Source organism: Accipiter gentilis, chromosome 2, assembly GCF_929443795.1.
Source record: "Accipiter gentilis chromosome 2, bAccGen1.1, whole genome shotgun sequence".
NCBI classification, from domain to species: Eukaryota; Metazoa; Chordata; class Aves; order Accipitriformes; family Accipitridae; genus Astur; species Astur gentilis.
In genome coordinates, this window is record NC_064881.1 from 24,972,031 (window position 1) to 24,994,896 (window position 22,866).

General features: G+C 38.5%; 1 protein-coding gene across 5 annotated transcripts in view; it reads left to right on the forward strand.

Moving 5' to 3' along the window:
* RALYL (RALY RNA binding protein like) overlaps positions 1-22,866 on the forward strand; it is a 403,949-nt gene that overhangs the window by 308,020 nt on the left and 73,063 nt on the right. For all 5 annotated transcript variants that reach the window (XM_049823314.1, XM_049823321.1, XM_049823286.1 and 2 more), the window contains one exon: positions 15,262-15,337. In XM_049823314.1, the coding sequence (XP_049679271.1) occupies positions 15,262-15,337 (76 nt within the window). The remainder of the gene's footprint in view (positions 1-15,261; positions 15,338-22,866) is intronic.

Here is a 22,866-nt window from a genome sequence, read left to right on the forward strand (position 1 = left end):
AAATACTGGGTTTACTACCGAACCATGTCACGCAGCGACAATATCAATAAGTCAATATTTCAATTAGTATTGGAGAAACCTGTATGAAATATTCCTGTGTTTGTGGACACACCAACACTTCCTCAGTATGTTATCCCTTGCTGTGACATGGCATGATACTGCTGGACGCAACAGCCATCCTGGTGGTGTGTGTGAGCCTGGGGGGGGTACGGGGGGACTGCTCCATGATGGTCAGAGGTCCATGTGGCTCAAATGTTTGCATGCCAAAATGGGTGTGCAACATGAAAGGTGGAGTCCTGTGCATATCAAGGAGGCACCATTTATTTCACGGTGGCACAATAAATATGAAAGCTTGTTGCCCAATACAGCTTCGCTTATGACAGTCTTGGATACAGCTGTTTCCAGGGCAGCCTATCAAATGTGTTCAGTCTTCACAATATGGATTGCCTGTAAGAAAGCTCAGCTTTTATATAGCTCACTAAGAGAAAAGACTGATTTTTCAGAAGCAATTGACATACAATGAGTCCTGTTCTTGGCAATAAAAAAGGAAATGAAGGGTGTTGACTTTTGCAGGTATGTGCATAAGAGAAAGAAGGGGAGAAACAACTAAATTTTGAAAGTAAATAAAAGCTGAGGTCTTCTCAAAATACAGCTGGTTCTATACTTCTGTTTTGTTGTTTGTGGGTTTTTTAATACTGGTGCATAAATTGATACCTAGATTAATGACTGAAAGAATTTTTTCCAAAATGCAGACTTTTGGCTATGCTACTCACTGGTTAGCAGTGCTATGTCTTCCCCATTGCAGAAGTTTGGATCTTTAGCTTCCTACCTCTGTTCACAGTGCAGGGATTTAACACTGCAAGTTTCTTGTATGGTTTCTATTACTGGATAAAATAGTAACCATGGAAATAATTTATTGAGTAAGTAAAGGCAAATATACCTAGTAAACAGTAGAATAAAAGATTTTATTATTTTATTAAAAAACCCTGACACTGTGTATTTAACTTAGATTAACTTTTAAAATTGGTGCCAAGATGTACTTTCCGGGACACAACATTTTTATTTGACCTTTGGATACCTTCCGTTCATTGCTGGGATGCCAGTGACTGAACTATAGAAGTGACTATATAAGAAAAACACCTGTGATTCACTTCTCACCCAATATCATCCTATATCAGAACAGATGTTCATACTTAACTTTCAGTAGAACCAGTGAAAGCAAAGACCAGGCTCCCATATCATTCTGCAGATACTGCATTCTGTAAAGCTGCAAAATTTTGATAAATACAGATTTAAAATGTAACATATTAATATATATCTTATATTGGTACATTAAGTATATTTACGCCTCTAACATGGTAGCTTTTCCAGTTCTTTATGGTTTTTGTACATGGATTGCTTTTTTTTTTTTTTTACTTTTTCTCTCATTTAAAAAGAATTAAATAAAATTGAATTCAGTTAAAGATGTGATAGCTAGTGCTAGAACTTTTCCTAGATTAGAAAAACTTGGAACCTGGCAATCTGTGCATGGGGGAGGCTTTTCGTATACAAATGCTCCAGCAGTTAGCTCTCTTGATAATGCATGAAAAATACATTCAGGTATTTGCAAATGCAAGGTTACATGCATGCACCATAAAACTTCATCATACTCCTCTGTAAAAATCAAGACCTCAGTTTCGTCCTTAGAGTCCTAGGGGATGTCTGCGCCATGCTAGATAATTTCTGCATCCACTCTGCTGTAATACACTGTCACACATGCCAGAAAATTTTTCACAGTCAACCCACAGAGTCGTATGTGAGCTGCCTGTGAAGCAATCAGAGGTATGGAGAAAGGCAGAAGTAAAGCAGGACGTACCCAGTTTATGAACATTATGAGACCTGAGTAGAATATTTCTTTTCTTAATGGGCTGGTCTCAATTCACTTGCCCTCCTGTTCCCCATCTACTATACAACAGGCTGTATTCCTTTCTGACAGCTGAAGTCTATGTCAATGACAGTACTAATCCCTACTGCGCCTGCCCTCGCTTGCTGTTCTGCCATGGCAGCAATACCATGTCAGTTTTGGCTGGCATCCTAGCAGAAAAAAGATGTGCTGTGCATCATCCATCCTGACTGTCCTTGTCAGCATGTGTCACCAGGGGTAGCGTATCCTGAAGAACCTGTTGAACCCCAAACTGAGCCACTGTTATCCGCAAGTGGATTTTGTTTTCCTTTAGGGATACTCCTTCATACTTAACTGTATTGCTCACCTTCCCAAAACTGCAACACATATCAGAGAAACACAATACTCAAGTTTTAATTTAGAGAGTACAGCCAGACATTAATTATTCTGTGTAATAACTTGTGGGCGTATTTATTTTGCACATCTTGGAGAAAGGGATTTATAGACTTTCAATATCTGAGCAGAATTTGGGGAGCTGTGATCTCTTCGGTGCAGTAGGTTTGAGCACTGTTTTCCTTTAGGAGACGTGTCAAATATTAAACTAGTTATTTGATTTTAAGTAAAACAAAGATGGATCTTTCTGGGTTACTTGCTGCAAACAGAATAACAGTTAGAACAGCTTCTATTTACAGACAAGCCCAAATGAAAAACTGTGCTGATAGAAAACATGAATGCACTCCAGATAGTGATGTATCCCTCCCACATCAAAACTTTGGAATATCTTGACGTGAGCACTGGGCTTCTGGTGTGTAACTGACTCTTGATCTTGGCCAGCATCCGCTTATATGAGCTGAAGCTGAGAAGCATTTCCATGTCCTGGTTCATGATTTTTTTTCCATTAATCTCAACCTTTAGAACTCTTTAAAATGTGTGGAAAAAAACTGTGGGGAAAAAAGGCTTCTGGAGGATAACACCAAAATAAAGAACACAATGTGCTCACGAAAAGGGTTAATGTCATTATTGATCCTGGAGCCATTATGGTGGTAACACAGCATCCTAGTGAATGGCATAAAATGAAGCAATGAACACATTTATTGTTTCCCAATGTTATTTTCATTTCTTTGTGGATCACTCTATAAAAAGAAAATGAGCTGGGAATGAGGGGCAGCTGCTGTTAAGACAGCAATGCAGTTCTGCATGGAGCGTACTAACTGGACAGTACAGAAAATGCAATGCCATGCATTCAAGCACACAGCCATTCTTTGTATAACACTTTTTCCATAAAAACAGCTGAAAACATCACACGATCACCTGGAATTTCCCATTGTCACTTTTGGAACACCTCCATTACAGGCCTTGACATCCTGAATCCCTGGGAGGCTTTGTTCCTGGTTATATTTTTCCCTTTTCCCTAAAATAAAGCAGCTCAGGTTGACAGTGACCATGTGAATGAGCAAGAGGCAAAGGTAAAAGGCCACAATGTTCTTCCATCTTCCTGGAGTGTACTAGACTCCACCACAATAAGTAAAAAAAACCAACCAAACCAAACCAAACCAAACCAAACCAAACCAAAAGGAACCAAAACCCACAAGTCTTCTGATTGTACAATATATGATTGAAGATTGAAAAGGAACAACACTGACCTAAATCTGATTTTACCACAGACTTAAATGGAAGGTTGCACTAACACTGAGAGCTTTTGAACTTCTCATCCAAAGTTGTCTCCTTTCTTACATGAGCACTGCTTTTCCATTCTGGCCTAATTGCTTGGAAAATAGGTACAAATATTTTTAAGTATGGGATTGTAAATGCTTATGAGATTGATAAGTAGTATCAGGCATCATGGGAAAGAATTGTAAGGTTGAGGTTACAGCAGAGTGAAGGTATGCATAGCTAGCTGTAGACTGTTGGGCCAAACTGTATCAGGCCAGCATAAATATTTTTAGGTTTCATTTGTAACTCTGGCTTTGCTTTCAAGCAAAAAACATGTCATGATGTTAACAGCAGTGTCTGATAAGGAGCTAAACATTAGGAAGCGAAAGATTAGGTGAGAGTGTGCTGAGGCAATGTCATGTTGAATCACATTCATTTTTATTCAGGGGGATCACTCAGCCCACTGTTTTTCTCTGGACTTTTTTGTTTGTTGCAATGCAAGATTTAGGGATCTTCTTTTAGACTTAAAATGAATTAAAATAACAATGCTAAAGCTTTAAAAAGCCTGCCTGCACCTTTCCTTGTACTCCCTTCCTCATTTTAAATGACAGGCATGATATTAGTCATTTATGCAGTATGTCCAGAATACTAATGTTTCCAGGTGAGCTTAGAGAGCTGTTTCATTTGATGAGCCACTGGAATCTCTCATTGCACTGAGGGGAAAGGAAAAAAAAAAAAAGGGTGGGGGTGGGGGGAGGGGAGAAGAAAGAAAAGAAAGGAAAATAAGAAAAAGAAAGAATGAATCTAACAGTTTTAAGTGCTGCACGTATTGAGGTTTAAGATAGGTCTACGGCACCAGTCTTCCCTTAGCAATAATGATAGATAACAATTTCAGATATGACATTTCTGAGACTAAAGAATGTTTTGTTTGCTATATTAAAGCAATTGACTCCAGTGTCCACTTCAACAGCAATAATTTAACTTCAGATTCAGGAATTCAATACTCCTTAGTGTTCCTTTGCAACCTTCTGTTTTCAGAAACTGTGATAAACATGAATTGCAAAACTTAACATAAATTGTTCCTGTTGAAAATACATGCTTCTATTGTGAATATTTTTTTGCATACAAGTATACATGTACAAATATATGAAGGAAAAGGAAAATGCAGGAACCTTGCGTAGAGGTTAGCAACGTGGGGGACAATTTTAATCTTGCGGGGGCAGGGGGTTGTGCAGTTTTAAATTCATGGCCAAGTTGCAGAAGAGACACTATGGCTTCCAATGAGACTTGACACAAAAATAAGGATTCTGGACTCCTTACAGGAATCTGATATAAGCCCAAAAAGCCTTTGAGGAAGGGAATGGCCAATGGGTGTTTATTGTCTTGTCTAGCTCTATATATTTCTTACGTCAACTGCAGTAGAGATCAGTTTCCAAAGCCTTTTTACAAACATTTGTGCTGTGTCTTTATGTGTGGTTTGCTCAAAATAGTCACATTCTGAAGAAATAAATTGGAAATCTCATGGTCTTACAGGTTTCTGGGGAAAGGAATTAACTCAGAGTGGAGGAGTTCTTAGTTCCTGTGATCTCTGAGCCAAAATGACATATTTTCTTTGTGGGTAATAGACATCTACTCTTTGTGTGGCAAAGCTAATGTAGACAGAAGATGGTACTGGGAAGTATAGAAGAATGTGGATTCAGTTAACGTAAGAGGGTGGCGAATGACCAATTTGAGAGCTTCACTAGCACTGTGTATTAATATGCATGGTAATTTATATTTTTACTTCTTTAAAATTAAACTAGAATATGTTATATGGTATTTTTGGTAGAAGCTTTAATATTCAGACTCAATTTATTGAGTTTTAGAATAATTACTTTATTTCCTAATATGATTTTTTGTAACCTATTACAATGTTTCCTGTTATTGATTCATGACATATGCAAATTAATGTAATTAATAATATGCATACACCTTAAACCACTTGTGAGAGGACCTCTGAGGCAGCATATAAAGCATATCTGCATGCAAGACCAAATGTAAATCTACAGAAATAAACAGCAAATATCCAGTAAGCTGCAGGGAGAAGGATGATGGTTTATGTTTAGAGAAAGGGTTTCTGACATGACTTCTATGATTTTGGTTATTAGCAATGGGTAAAATTAATAGTGGTTGAAAAAGGCTTTGAGGGAATGAATGGTGGGGCCTTACAAGGCCAAAACAGAGCTGATTTCTTGTTAAGAATCAAGAAACAAATTTAAAAAAAAAAAAATACAAAATTTTGATAAATACAAAAAATTTGATGTATTAGCAAGAATAACAGAGTAATTGGATAATTATGTAATCAGCAAGGCTGTTTGAAGTTGTAGTGTTTTCCAGTTCCAGTTAGTACCAGTTAGGTACTAACAAAATCAGTATAGGAGAAAAGATGAAACATCATGCTTTAGGACTTAAAGTAATCCTGAACTACTTAGCATTTTAGAAGGAGAATCATGCTGAGATGGTAAGAGAATGACGGGAAAATAATCTTGTTTCTAACTAGTTTGAAGTTCTTGCGTCTCCTTCCATAACATCTGGGGCAGCTGGAGGCAGAAAACTACAGTATATGAACCATCAGTCTGAAAAGATACTGTATTTTCTCCATTCCTATCAACTATTTTTGTATTTTCCTTGCAGAAAAGCCAAAGACACCTGAATAAAACAACACTGCATATCGTTCATTTTGAAGCTTGTCAGTATTTCCAATTATTTTATGTCCTGCTTTTGCAATAGGCTTCTATGCCATTGTAGTTGAGTTGTCAAACTGAATCCACTGGGGAACTTCATGCACTGGCAATGAAAAGGAGTTAGTACATGGCTAGAACCTAAGCATTGCTAATACAGAAATATTGGATTTGGCATATCATTTGTTTGTAAATCAACTCCACAATAATGTTTCCTCCCATGTGCCAAATTTCAGTGGAATTACCTCCACTTCTGCTGTCATTTTATTCAACCTAACCCTGACCTGTTAATAAAAATGGTAGACTTTAGGTTAGTCAGTGTCACAGGGCATTTTCCTTTATATCACTACATTATTTTATAATACTAAACCTTGATAGTATTAAGAGAATATTTAAAGTTTTTACATGAAAACATTATGAGCTAATTCTGTGGCTGTCCATCATATTTACAATGGTTGCGTTACAAAGACAAAACTTTTCAGAACCCTAATATGTGATATATTGGATATAAGGAAAAAAAATTTTTACAATGAGGGTAGTGAGACACTGGAACAGGTTGCCCAGAGAAGCTGTGGATGCCCCATCATTAGAAGTGTTCACAGTCAGGTTGGATGGGACTTTTAGCAACCTGATCTATTGAAAGATGTCCCTGCCCATGGCAGGGGCATTGGACTACATGATGTTTAAAGGTCTTTTCCAACCCAAACCAGTCTATGAGTCTATAATCTGGGACACAAGTTTTCATAACGCTGGCACTGAAAAATTTACTGTATCTCAAGGGAAATGCTGTAAGAGTTGTGTTATGCTATTGCAAAGTATTTGGAGGTTGAAAAGAACATCTTCTATAAATCCTCTAATCCAGATAAACCTGGAACATGAAGATCATGGGAAGTAAGAGGGTATATAGAAAGGAGAATGGAACAGCTGAAAGAAGTTGAGAGTAGTTGTTTGGGGCAGGGGGCCTGCTGAAGTGAGGTGGGGCCAAGATGAAAGCTTAGATCACTGCAAAGAGAGCGAGAGTGGAAAACAGAGGAAGGATTTCAGGACAAAGAATGAGGATAAAATCAGGTGTGTTTTGGAGAGAAATAGTAGCAGAAAGTGGAAGAAGTGCACTTGGGGCTGCAGAGGTCCATTCCTGTCTCCCCTGCCAGCTTCCTGTGATGTGTGGATGTTATTTTTCAAGACTCGGTGAAATCCACAGCATGATTCCTCTCTGATCCATTGTCAGCCTGGACAAAAGCCTCTAGCCTGTGGGAATACCCTCAAGGTCAGACCTACCCTTGAAGGTTTTGACAGCAAAGTTCAGGGTATCTAAAATAAACCTACACCTCACTGATGGCTGTTATATCAACAAACCCCAGGGGCAGAAACAGGGACAGTAGCCAACTTTTCAGAGAGACACACTTTGCCCTCCCACCTAACAGCACCTTGAAGGTGCCCATCCACACCCTCTGCCCCACACCATCTCCTGCTGCCTCTGCCCCATGCCCCTGGGGCTCCTGGGTCCTCCTGCCCAAACCAGGACAGACCCAGGGCTGCTGCGATGTGCAGAATGAGCTGTGCGTTGGAAAGAATTTCTGTGGAAGCCATTCTGCTTGTGCCACCCAGAAAGTCTTGGGAACATTCATTTTTCAAAATTATGAGGAAATGCACTTCAAATGTAAGCAAATTTTGTTGGAATGTCCAAGAAATATGCTTAACAAAAGCAGACAAAAGAATGTTGGTAATTTTTGGCAAAATATTGTTACTGTGATGGTTGGTTTAGGAAAAATACTTTTTGTTCATGATTGTATTAATAAAGTTGACCATCTGCAGGAAAAAAAGTGAGAAAGGCAAAAGGACTGGGGCAATGGGGATAGTGAACTCTTTTGTACACTACAGATTTCAATTGTCATGAAAAAGTATTGCTTGAAGCATGAAGCTAACATTAGTAGAAGAGTTAAAGAAAAGGCTGTGGGGCAGACAAAGTAGCCAAGTATTAGAAGAGAGAGAAAAAAAAAATGTATTTTGAGGGAGAGTTGAAAATTACTGAGGTTCAGGGCATGTTGCCTAGAATAAATCATACTGAAATCTGAAAGAGGTAGATGAGGGACTTTCATACTGTAACCCCACTACACTGTTTAATGTTGCTGCTCGAGGCTAATTGCAACGCTGAGAAACTCAGACATCTAGTCAACATTAAGCTTTGTCTGAGTCTCATGGTAATAACTATCTTTTGTTACCAAAGAAAAGCAGCAGAGAGTTTGTTGGCTGCTGCCCTGTAATGACTGTGCTTGATCTGAAAGAAGACAGGTGCTTTATTTTCTATTTGTAAACAGCATCTTTATTGTGATCAAGAGAAGGCAAAGAAAGAAAGGTGCTAAAGACCTCACTGTCTGAAAAAAAGCTGTAACTCAAGGACCAGTTCTGTTTCCCATTAATAGCAGCAATGAGAAGGTACAGTGTGAGCCGAGATTGGGATCATATGAGAGTCCTTGCCTGAAGTTTTTTTTTTTTGGCTGACTAAACTTACATTAAAACAGTTGGGTATTTTCCTGAAGGTAGGAGAAAATTCCTGATGTACTTTTCCATTGCTCTCCTATATCCTCATGGCAATGTTAATCTTCTTCATGTGCAGAATTGGCCAGTCCATATGTTAAACAAGTACTTGGCATGTCGAAATCTTGCTCTCTGGGTGAGAAACAGAGCAGCTGAAAACTTGATTAAATGCAAAGGCTCTTATTACAGGAAGACTATACTTGCCTGCATCAATGATTTGGCTCTGGTGTGGTGAAGTGCTTGTATGACAGCCAACTTCATGGCTGCCATTGCACAAACTGAACTAGGGATTTCCACAGTTCACATCCAAACTCCCATAGCTCTTACAGCTGGTCTGCAGATAAGTGGCTATGGCCACATAGTCCCTTGTACCTGAGCCTGAACCACTTATGCCTGCAAAACAGCAGTACGGATCTTCCTATAGAGGAACCCACAAGCCCAGTACTAAGGAGGAGGAGAAACGAGGATTGCCAGCAACAGGGCTTCCTTCCCATAGGAAGCCCTTCCCAAGACATGTCCTTTTCTCTGTGGTGTCCCTTCCCCTGCAGCCCCGTACTCCAGCCTTCCCCCAGCATGTCTCCTGCCCCATCACAGTACTTGATCTGCAGGGATTCAAGCACCAGCAGAGAAGCAGTTTGTGAGATCTCAGCCACAGACACTGCAATCACAGTGGAATCCACAGGCAATCTTCAAAAGGCCACAAATTAGCATTCTCCACTTCCCCAGGCAGAAGCGATGCCTCTCCCTGGGGATGACATGGACCACTGCTGGTTGCACACCCAGGAAGGTCTGCTCAGCGACCATGCCGTTATGTGGGGCAGGAGGTGCAGGGATGGCAGCAAGCAGACAAAAACCAAGGCAGGGCAATGCTCCATGTCAGCTGTGAAGCACATCAGCATCCGTTCGGCAGCTAGGGGAAAGTCCACTGTCTGCAGAACCCTGATGGAACAGTTTGTGATGGGTGTATAGACAGGACAGGATTTCCCCTTTTAGCTGTCATCTGTCCTCACGCCAACCCAGTTCTCTGGGGAACAGAAAGAGATTTTCTGGCAAGACAACGCCTGACACTTCTGTTACTGAATGGTGTTAAGAATGCTAGTTTATATAATCCTATAGCCTCATTTCATTTTAGCAGTATTTAATGAAGGAAGAGATGGTTGAACAAAGCAATTTCATACACTATTCAACAAGCGGCTCTTTCTGTATGAAGCATTAACAATAGCTGTCATCTTTGTACAAAAAAAGGCTTCCAATTACTTCAATGTTAAGAGAAAATCCAAATGCAGCTGAGAGCCCCACAAGCAAATTATTTTTAATACCATTATGGAAAAGGAAAATGTGTGACCCAGACCTTCATTTAATATTTTACTAGCTTTGAAAGTTAATTTGAGTTTGTGTTCAATTTTCTGGGAAGTTTCTTCTTTACAGCTGTGCAATTTGGGCACAGAATTGAACAGAACTGATAACTGTCCTTCCCTCTCCACTTTTTTCACACGCTAGAGACAGGGAAAAGGGAAGAGAGGACATGTAATTAATGTAAAATATAAAGAAAAAAGGAAGTCTATGATGTAAAAAATGTCATATAACTTCATTAAAATTCCTTTAGTACACAGCAGGGAGATTTATAGGGCTGGTAGATGGAAGAGTATAAAAGAAAGATAGATTAGCTTTAGCTTTGCTGGTGTTCACTTATGCTATAAATCGTGTGACCAGAGGCTTTCTCTAAATTGCATCTACCTCTTGGTCTTCCTCTTCTGTCCCATATACTTTGGGTCATCGAAAAAGGAGAAAATTCATCCTGATATACCTATATGCATATCTCTCTGGATATAGATTGTACATTCAGTGCATGAATTCATTCTCTGTACATTAATTTTAATTTCTATTTCTTCAGTTAAAGTTTGGTCTAAAGCAGACCTGGTCTGGAAGTACCCAATGACATCCTTTTTCATCCAAATTTTTAAGTCAAGCAACTGTGGGATTTTTCAAGGAATGTCTTGGTTTCTGCAACCATTGACAAGAATGGGTGGAAGAGCATCTGATGAAACATGTCTTAGAAAATTAGCTGTTGAGCTGGGGAGGCCTTTGGATTTTTCTTAGCTCCAGATCTTGGTTCTCAGTCTTTCTGACATGGAGTCCACACTCAGAAGCCATGTCAGTAATACTTAATTACAGGTACTTGGAACCATTTTCTTTCACTGGGTCTCACCTTGCAAAGCAGAGTAGCTACAACTAAATTGCTAATCAACAATGGTCCCTAGTTTATGTCAATTCTCTACCTATGTCTAGAAATTGCATGGGAGAGTGTGGGGCTAAAAGTCATGCCAGAAACCACTCTAAAAATATAGTACAAGAGACAACTGAGTACTAGAGCCTGGGAAAGGCACTATTTAATTTTATAGTACAAGTATAGCCTGAGAAACAGGTCCTGGATTTGCAGCGGAAAGCCTTGGAGTCCCAGTTTTCATGGGTTGAGCAAGTGCCTGTTGAAGCTTCTAGTTTGTTTCTGTGAACCAGAATGGTTGATTGTTTTTGGGTTTGGTTTTTTACCAATAAAACTTTTTAAAGAATCTGAAGGGAAGGTATACTGAGAAGTACTGAAATACTTCTAGAGGATGAATAGTCTTTAGGTATCATTGCTTACTCTTACAAAGCTTGTTTAAAAGCAACTGTTGTCTTCAGGACCAGATTCTCAGGTTGATTTGGCAGCAAAACTATGAACAAAGTCTCAAGGCTAGCTCATACCACCTCTCCAAAAATGGGAGCTTCATGCACCAGAGTGTCCTTGGTCATTACTCTACCACCTAGAGCAGGTAGGCAGGCAGTGGTAGGAAATGGTGATAGGAGAAAGGTAGATCATGCTGTGTTGAGTTGCTCTTCCAGACAAATTTATGTAGCCACTGAATAGAATCACTGCTCTCTCTAAACAGTTTGCATATTCTTTTTTTTAAGGTTTGTGTGGGTTTTTTTCATTAATTGCTAGGCACTTTTCAGTATAATTAGAAATAAAAATACCATGTTTGAGATTAGCTATATCCTGCTGATGACACACAACCTTGAAAGAAATCTAAATCTCATGCCTTAACTAACCACTACTGTGTTAACAGGAATAGATAGAACTGAAGATCCATTTCTCTTAATAAAGAAAGTAATCTCATTTCATTTTGAAAGCATGGAGAGAGCAGGCTGCTGCATTACAGTGTGCTGTTGTCTGCACAATCTCTTTTTTATTCATAATGATTCCTTAATATTTTGAATTTCAGTGTTGAATTTATCTTAAAGTTGATGTCTAAGTGAACGTTTATAATATATGAGCAGAGAAAATAATGTAAGAGTCCCTAAGCTGCTCCATTCACACACAGAAGCAATGTGAATATCTGTGTTCTTTGTCAAGTTGCCTGGTTCATATTCATGTACAAGTGTAGTAGCTAATTTTACAGCATAAGGAGTGATACCTCTCTGCATTCCTTGGGGTGGAATCATTAGCACAGGTAAATCTCTGTGTTGCAGCCAACAAATTTATTTGACACACAGTTTATGACCTAGTAGATGCAAATGTCTGCTGTGAAACTAACGATGGATGAAGCAAGAGAACTTGTTATCTCACAAGATTTCCAGCTGGGCTAGAAATAATCTATCCCATGAAATGTTGACAAGTTCACTTCTAATCTTAGTTAGAAAATTGAGGTTGGAGTAGATAGTGCTGAAAAATAATGGGGTGAAAATCTGTTCTAACTTTTCAAACCATTTCCTACATCCGTTCTTAACTTACTACAAGGTGCTCAGGGAGTTGCAGAGCTATTCGGTCGCTTTCATATTAAGAGAAAAGACCCATGTGCACAGCTTTTCTATGAAATATTTCCTGTGGTAAAGAGAAATTCTGGCTATTACTGTCTGTATAACATAGTTCACTGTTTTCTGCTAGTACATTTAGAGATTTAAGTATGACGGACTCTGATCCTGAAGAGCTTTTCAGCTGTGTTTTCTTACAGCATTACTTTTCTGACAGTGTTTGATTAAAATAAAGGGAACATATAACAAACAGCCCTTAGTCTTCTACACTACTTGTCTTTGTTAAAAGTGGGCGTTGTAGAGCTGCAAATGTAGGTCTACAAGAATAATCATCAAGATAGTATTGATCTGTCCCAGAAGGATGTGGAAAAAGTTTTTAAAGTCCTTTAATGTTCATATGCCTAGCAATACTGACCTGGGCTGTAGCTCTGAAAGAGAAGCAGATGAGAAACATGAAAAATATGTGAAGATAAATCCCACAGTCTCAGGTATTTCCCAAGAAGAGATTATAATTCTACTTTCTTTCCTAAAATCTGACCTAGTTGTAGCAGGAGATGGTGAAAGTCAATACAGTCAATGACCTTAAAGCTTACATATTAAAATATTGTGGAAAGGTCTAATTATCATAAAGGTCACAGGACAGAAATTTTGTTCTAATTCTGTTATTTCCAAGACCCAATGGAAATGCAGCACTGCTATCAAAATTCCTCAGCGGCTTTCAGAAATGCTTGACGTTTACCTTGTTGGGTCAACATTAGCAGAATTTATATTTCTTCAGATAAGGGAATCATAGCTGAATTTTTAACCAACATGGAAGAGGAAGAATAATATATACTTAATAAAGCACTTGCTTAAAATTAAGGGCAGGAAAGCATTTCAAGGAGGTATGAAATCTGTCTCTAATATTAATCTAACTTCAGAGAGATAAGTAAAACAAGAAATGTAATATTTTTTTTGAAAACTATGATTTAAGAGTAATACAGCTCCTACAAAAGGAATTACAACTAGATTTAATTCCAAAATGCTTCATATTGAGAAAATTTTACCAAAAAGTATATTCTATATAAAATAGTTCTACACAAAAACTTTTCATTTCAGGACCTTGTGTAATTTTAAATAAGTGTTGGTTTAGCTCAAAATATCAAATTTAAATGGAAAATATATTTAAAATTCTTTTAAATGATTGAAGCATGAAATTTTCAATGGACAAATCTTTTCTGTCAAAAAATCTGAGGGAAAAACATTTTCAATGTTTCTGATTGTTAAAAGTCAGATGGATTATTTTTTCCACTTTGTGTGAAATAAAAGTAAGTCTCAGGCTTTTACTGCAACTTTTGAAGTCAAGAATAGGTTAAATAAAAATGTCTGGCTTTTAGCATCACTGTGCCAGGCAGTGATGCTTCCTCATTCTACACCTCAGCTTTCTACTTCTCTTGTCCCTCCACCACACTCAATTTCAGGTTAAACATAGACCTTACCAAGAACATGTTCTTCCTTGAAAGTCGTGATCACCACGTGATTCCACAGTAAACAGGATACATTGTTCTGTCACAGCAATTTTACACTGAAATATCTCTGATCATTTTGTTGACTGTTGGTCTTCTGTACATTAGTGAAATGGAGGAAAGATTTAGCAGCAGCATCACTCAAATGGCATGGAATTTGTTTCCTAATCAGAATTTTAGCTTTATTCGTGTCATTTGTTGTAATGTCGACTTTGTAACATTCAGTCGGGGCCGGGGGGAGAGCTTTTTAATATAGGTTTGTGTTTATATAGATAGCTTCCTAAGCTCAAGCAAGGTATTCTCCACAGAAGGGTCTGTGCTTCTTTCTCCATGGGTAACTGTTACAAGCAGACAAAAATGACGGACATGTATTTCCTGGTATGTCTTTGAGTATGATTCAAAAGAGAGTTATTTGAGAACCAGCATGACTAATGTCTATATAAGCTTGACATATTTTTAAATTTCAAGGATAAATACACAGACATAATGTAAGTGAACTTTTAAAAAGCATGCACAAGATTTCTGGTGTTGTTGAGAATTATAAGTACCTGCCTAAGATAAAACATGTGCAAAAGCATATTTTCCCTTTCTCCATACAATTTTTAAAGCTAGAGATGAAAAAAAAAAAAAAAAAAGAAAAAAAAAGAAAAAAAAAAGATATATTTGGTGTAGGAAATAGATACTCTTTTATTTGCTTTTGAAAAGCCTCCTTTTGAGTAGATAGTGAAGTGGCAGTTAAAGATCATCGTGCATTTCTCTAGACCCTAAAGGGGAACTCTTCAGAACCATTATAGTCCTCCACAACAGAATTTGACTTGAGATCAGTTTGTCTCAACATCTAAGTTACCATTCAAATCTCCTTCTGTAATAGAAAAATGTTATTGCCTTCAGCTTCATGACTGGAAACTCATGTATGTTTAAAAAATGTCATTTCTCTCTGCTACCAATAACTGGCTTTTTCCCTAAAATCTTCATGCATTACAATAAGAATTTTTAGGAAATTTTTATAGCATCAATTCAGAAGTGGTAAAAAGCAGATAGGTGTTTTAAGGTATGCTGCCCATTTTCACCGTCTATTACTCATTTCCAGTGTCTTGAAGGTGCCTTTGCAAACTCAATCTCAACTTCCACACGTTTGGCTTGCTAATATTAAATGTTTGTTTGCTTTCAGATATCAACATGGCAGGAGAACCAAAACCATACAGACCTAAACCTGGCAACAAGCGGCCGCTTTCAGCACTTTACAGGTCAGTTATGTTTCATCTTAACTTACTACAAATCAGTTTTTATTAGAAAAATTGTGGTAACCTGCAATGTATCTACCAATGTCACTGTGTAGCCCATGAATAAGACAAAGGATTTTTTTTTCATTCACTCTTTGACATTCCTACAAAATATAATCAAGCTCCTGTACACACCAAAAGGTTTTGAATGTGAGTAAAAGTGCCAGTATCACAGTGCCTGTTGTGTACCTGTATGTGTATCAGTGTATCTGTTGACTCATCCCAGAATAAAATGTTCTAACTTCTGGAGATAAAGACTGTCCATGTGATGCCTGTCTTAAAAAACTAACTTACTTTAACTAGGAGTAAGCCCAGCAAACAAAATTCCTGACTGATGCTTAGATGCAATGATCACAATATGCACATAATTCTCTTCTTTTCGTTGGAAACAAACACCAGAGTTTCTGTTTGCTGTAAAAAATAAAATACTTAGGATATTTAAATGATAATATAGGCATTCAGAAGAATAGAAAAAACTAAATCAGTCGGACCAGAATTTTATTTCTTAGTGAAAATACCTAGCGTTTTACTGAGGCCAAAACCTTGTGTCTGCCTTCTCACTATTCATATCATGGATGTTATTTGCCAATTCAAGAACAATCCAAAGGAAGGGGTTGCAGCTTTAAACTGTAAGAGATACTACACAGAGAGGCTTGCTGTACTAATAAGCTGTTTGAAAAGATGCTTGACAGTGACACTCCTTTAGGATGAAGTAGCAGAATGCAATCACCTTGCACAGGTTTTGTTCCAGGGATGCTAAATATAAGACCCCTCCCAAGTGCTCAGTCTGGAATTCAAGCTTTGAATTTAAGTAACTGTTGCATTAAAAAGGATGTTTGTTTATTCATTTGTTTATGCAGTGGTAATTTAATTTTCCCTCCACACCTCCTTTTACTTTTTCTGAAGTGAAAATGGAAGTGCAGGAGAAAAGAAGCAGACTTTAGGCCCATATAAAAGTTTAATGTTTAAGAAAATTATAATGAAGTACACAATAATATTATAAATCTTTCATTTACTAAACCTACTGACAAAAAGACTGGTGTGATTTGCGAAGTGTTTATTAATGTCCCCACTTCTAGCACTGCAGTCAATACAATTTTTTGTTCTTTTTTTTTTAATGGAGTGCTATTTCAATTTTTAATCCTTATGCTTTATTGCTTGGCTATGGCATCGTTCTTGTGACTTTTTTATTTGCACGGATCAGTGAAATTAATGATTTCAGAGAAACAGAACTGGTTTCTTATTGATTTGTGTGTCAAGGGTGAGAACTAACTTCTAACAAGACTGGACTTCTTCCTCAGGTGTTCAGGAGGGCATTGATAGTGTCTTTTTCCTATTCCCAGCTGCCTTTTTTCATACAGCTTGTACAAACTTGAAAAAAACCCCACCTTTTTTTCAAAATCAATTAAGCTTAGTGAAGCATTACAGATTGTTAGGGGGATTGACAGGAAAACATGCACACATATATTTCTGCTCAATAAACCTCACTCCTCATAAAAGTACTACAGAATTTATGCTCTAGACCCATGAAAGGAGTTAGGGCTGATTTCTACTCTGTGTGAAATGCAGATAGACTGGCTCTGAGACCAACAGCTCAGCAGTGAAATCAGACACACTTGAGCAGGACTGTTTCAAGCCTGGTCTGGTCTGAAAGCTTCAGATGGAAATTCAAGGATGGGATTTCAGAATGAGACAGACAGGAGCATTTTAGATCTGAGTCCACATGCTACATAATAGTAATGTGAAGTTTTATCATACAGTTCCCCCTAGCTCAAGTAAAAGAAATATTATTTTTCGAGAAAAGGACCCCTGTATTATCATTACCCTCAACTGCAAGCTGTTAAACTCTGCAGGTGTTACTGGTAGCCATGGTCTACTGTGTCCCCATGTCAGTATTTCAAAAGATTTTTGAAGATGTTCTCTGGTTTCTGGCATTTATATGCACTTACATCTCTAAGCTTCTGAATGGTTTCTCACACATACTTGTTCTACAGACAAGACAGGGATAAGAGAGAGACCGGTGGAAAGTTCTGAGGGAACTTTAAAGAGAAAAAAGATGTTAGCTTGCATCCTTCTATGGATCTAGTACAGACTATTTCTCTAGAAGATTATGAGAGGCTTTTTTGAGCAACTAAGAGAAGCCTTCATCTGACAGTATCTGTTAGCATAATAATATGTGAAGAGATCAATGGCTTATAAAGCTCCTGACAACTCTGAGAACATCTACTTATTTCAAAACATTATACTGAGTCTGGCTGGCATGGAGTTAACTTTCTTCATAGGATCCCATATGGTGCTGTGTTTTGGATTTGTTACTGAAACACACCAATGTTTTGGCTGTTGCTGAACAGTGTTTGCACAGCCTCAAGACTTTATCTTTTTCCTATTCTGCCTTCCAACAATAGGCTGGGGGTGGACAATAAGTGGGAAGGAATTCAGCTGAGACAGCTGACCCAAACTGGCCAAAGGGTTATTCTATATCATAAAACATCATACTCAGAAATAAAAACTGGGGAGGTTTTTCCTTCCAAAGTAGCTGTTGCTTGGAGAGTGCCTGGGCTGCTTGTGGGAGGTGGAAGGTAATTGCCTTTGCATCCCTTGTTTTTCCCCTCCTTCCTTCCCTTATTACACAGCATTTATCGCAACCCATGAGGCTTTTTCACTTTTGCTCTTCCTACGCTCTTCTTCATCCCAATAGGGGACAATGTGAGGGGAGCGTGATAGTGACTGTGTGGGTGCTTAGCTGTTGGCCAGGGCCAACCCAGAAGATGGAGAAAGTTAAGAGAGGACTGGTTACTTTAGATTTGATTTTGACTAAAAGAGGCATTGCTTAAAAACTTAGTTATCAATCATAAAATATTCACTCTGAAAAGGGAGGACTGAGAGCAGTAGAAATAAGATAATGGATTTCAGAAAGGACAGACTTCAATAAGCTCAGACAACTGGTAAGTAAGATATTAGAAAGAAATTTTAGGGACAAAAGGAGTACAGAAAATCTTACATTGGCTGTGCTTAAGGTAGAAGAGAAATTCTTCTGAAGCAGAAGAAGTAGAATAGAGGAGTAATATGGCAGCATCAAGTTTCTTAAACATCCTGAAAAGTGAAAAGGAATTGTACAAAATGTGGAATCAAAACCCCATGACTGGAAGCGAGTAGAAAAGAACAGCAGAGTCATCTAACAGGATGTTGGAAAGGCTAAGGTGCATAACAGTATAAAAGACAACAAAAAGATTGTCATTAGAGTAACTTCCTCTGCTTTTTTACACTGCTGTTACTTAGTGGGAAAGGAAAGCAGAAAGTAGATGATACAGAAAAGGCTTATTTTGCAAAAGAGGTTAGTTGACCAGCTATTTAAGAAAATCAATTTTAACCAGAGGGTATGGAATAAAAGAATTGGCTAACCAGTATTTGAATAAGTGACTTCAATGGAAATGGTATGATGAGATTCACCCTAAAGTGTTCAAAGGACGAGTTGAATCTGTGTATGCACTATCAGTGATTGTTTTCAAAAACTTATGGAGGTCACATAAGGTTGAAAACCAGTGGGTATGGGCAGGTGTTATACCTATTTTTAAGAAGAGGACGACCTAGAAAATTACCAGGTCAGCCCAGCTTTTATTCCCAGAAATGTACTAGAACAAATTATTAAACAATCAATTTATCAACACCTGGAGAATAATAAAATCGTAAAAAAATCAGGAGTAAATTATGTTGAAGCAATATAATTTCCTTCTCTGACAAGATAGCCGAATTAGTGGATAAAAAGGAAACAGTAGATGTTCTCCATGGTCATTTAAACAAGCTTTGACACTTACCACATGTGGAATTTTCGTAATCATGTTCAGGAAATTTGGCTAGAAGAAACTGTCTTAAGGTAGACATCCAATGGAAAAACAGTGACTGTGTACAACATAGTGTTAAGGATAACAACTATTCTTATAACTAATGTTATTGCATCTCTGAAGAGAAACCTGCATCACATGTATAGCTGGATATACACATGAGTAATACAGAGCAACCGATGTATATGATGATGATGATACCCACGTAATTTGCTTGTCTCCAAGTCATTAGATACACTTTTGCCTGGAATGGTATAAAAATACTTGGTCATACATCAGTTCAGGATCTACATTCTTTTTTTTATCCTTTATAGTTTTATAGTCTGTGTGGAAATAATCTCATTTAATCTCATCTATGTGAAATTTAGCATAAACCTAAACATGAGACACATCTTTTTTTTTTTTTTCAGCTATAGGAATAACTAGATGCAAGACAGATAAGCATATATAATTTCTTCTTCGACTTACACAGGCAGTCATTCGCATATCCAAACTCTCCTTTGTTCTCCAGTTTATTGTTTCACTTATACTTCTTTTCATGTCTTTTTGATGCTAGTATTCCTGGTACAGATCATTGAAAAAAAGGCTACAATTAAAAGTGATACAGAGAATTTAAAAGGCATCATGGACCTAATGAAGTCAGAAAAAAATTCTGTCATTCACTGGACTAGGATTTACTTCCACTTCTTCTTCTCTCTTAAATGTAATTTAATACCCTAATCCCTACCAGATGAAGATCCCATTTATCACAACCCTTAACTGCTGGAGGACAGACTTTCACTGCTTGGAATAATCCCACGGGACACTGTCCCAGACAAAATTAGGGGCCAGGAGAGATGGCTGATTTCCAAGGATCATCTCCTCCAAGTTCAAGAACAGTTCATCCTGATGAACAAGAAATCAAGCAAAGGTAGCAGGTGGCCTGCACAGATGAACAAGGAGCTCCTGAAAAAAATTAAAACATAAAAAAGAGGCATAAAAATGTGGAAGTAGCAACAGGTGGCCTGGGAGATATACACAGACACTGTCTAGGCATGCAAGGATGGAGTTAGAATGCTGTGGGAGCGGGTCAATGTCATTGTGAGGCTACTCAATCCATACTAAAAGAACTTCCATTTTGGATTAGGCCTTAAATATACTTGGAGAACAGAAAGATTTAGGCTTTGCTTTAGAAAGCTGCTAAACACATTATTAACTTTAAGCATATTCATTGAAGAACTACAGATATGCTTAGGGCAGTGCCCAAGAATCACCTTAAATCTAACATAGCTGATATCTCCAGCAACATTCTTCCTGATTTGCATTGCTGTTCAGTATGTGAGGGGGGACGTAAATCCCAGAATGCTCAAAATTGTTGTGAATTTCCTTTTTTAGAACAGCACTTCTGCACAAAACCAAATGCCTGACAAATCTGAATCTGAAAATTATTTTACATCTTGTTATTTTGGTCTAGCCTCAAGCAGAAGTTAATTTTACTGGCTAATCTTCATATCTTTGAAACACAAGGTGAAGATTAAAGGTGGTGACATAAATGTGTTAAAGCACTCTTTGGGAGCATTGTTATGGTAAAATAAACGATCACACTTTGTCTTTTTAATTTAATGGTGTTTTGATCAGTATTTCACTAAAGCAGTTCTCTGTCAGCATAAAGTCCATTTACTGTTTTTTTCCTCTGGGTTTGTGCTCCAGCATACCAAAGTAGAATCAACAACGAATACTCTGATGGACCAGCATTCTGTTTCTCTACATCATAAAAGAATATTTCAACTATTTATTGTTCATTTCAGTCCACCACCATGTTATGAGGTGTTAAATACGTCTGAAAGCTTTTTCTCCATTTCGGAGGTCTTTGCTGGGGTTTATTACAACAGGATGAGCCTCTCCTAGTTCTTAACTCTGGAGGTTGCTAATGGCTCCATCCCCAGTTGCTCCAGAAATGGGCCCAAGCTCCAGGCCAGGCAGAGCAGAGCCACCGTGCACGCACTGTCTGTGGCTTGCCTTGCCCCAGGATGGACTCACCATGTCCCCTCTGTACGGCTGTCAGCATAGGGGTAAGCTCAAAATCTTCTCTGGCACCCCTCTAGGGGTAACAAAGATGGGGGGGGGGGGGGGGGATTTGAGAAGAATAGGGGCAGGGAGGCACCTCTTTTGGAGTCTCTTGAAATAAGAAAAAGGCTGCGCTACAAGCTAGCAGAATGATGGGATTTTTAAGTGGCATGAAAATGAGCGTGGCTACTGCAGGCTCCACTGCATGAGGTGGCGGTGGGGACCTGCTGGAGACCATGCAGGGCATGGGGAGCCAAAGCCAGTGCAGTGATGCTGGTACAACTGGGATGGAATTGGGAGCAAACTGACCCAGGTCACATCTGAGCCTGCTTTCTGAGAAAACTAGTTTGTTTACCAAAGACAGACCCCCAGGAGTAAACGAATATTTGTGTAATGTAGGAAAGAAGGGGACTAGGATCTGAAAGAAAAGTGGGAAGGCAATTTACCCAGCACTGCCAGCATATCTAGTCAATCTCTTTGCTCTACACAATTTAATATTGTAGTTGTCCTATAAACATTTCCAGGACCCATTCAGCTAAGACTAACCCCCTCGCCGTAAGTTATTTTCACCCTTGCCAAACTCCAAGCTTCCTTATAAGGCCACAATAAGCAAAACCGGCCTTGCCCCAATGGCACACCTTGAAGGCACAGAGAGGAGTTATTCAAGCCCCACTCCTCCCAGTGTACCCATTGCTGGCTGAGCATGAAACTGCCTAGCCTGGGATCCATCCAGATGAGGCATGTCCTGGAGTGAGACAATTAGCAGGATGGATTTAGTGGACAGATCAACAAGACCAGGAAATACTGAGTGAAATCCTCTCTCACCGTGTTGCCTTGGCTGGCCAGATCTCCACCCAGTGGTGGCTGAGTTCCCGCAGCACTGCCCATCCATAGCATGGGGTGGTCCTGGCAAAGGGGTCCCTCGAGGGCAAGTTCTTTCTAAGCTGGACCCTGAAGTTTCAGGCTTGTGGTTCAGCACTCCCTGAGCGGTATTAGACACCATGGTCTTTTCCTATTCCCAACCAGTTCTCCATGTAATGCAATTGAAATATATATTCAGCATGCTTGATTTAACATGCTACTAATTAGCCATATTAAACAGACTTTACAATTTCATAAGTCCATGGCCTCTGGAGGAAATTATTTTATTTAAACGTCTAATATCAATATACTGGAAAGAGATGTTCTTTTATTTACAGGGTATGATTATGTTTTTATATCAAAGTTTTATTTTTCTTTGACAAAAATACTTTATCAGTTTCCTCAGTACATTTTACTTTTATAATCTCCATCACAAAACTGATTGGATTATGTTACATATCTTGCATTTCCTTTGGTTTTGCAGTTTTATTTCATAGCAGAGATTTAAAGAATTGCTTACAGTCTTTCTCTACTTGCTCTATACATCTCAGTTTTATTTTAAGATATTGCTTGTAGAGTTTGATGTGGTTTGGTTTGCCTCTTAGTCCACAGAGCCATCCATTATTTTGGGTTGTTTTTCAGAGCAGTCCTAGGTGCCCTTCACTTCAGGAGAAAGTGTGAAAGGCACAGTGATGGGCAATGTGACCTCTTCTTCCAGGGTAGGAGGCTTCTTGAGATCATTCC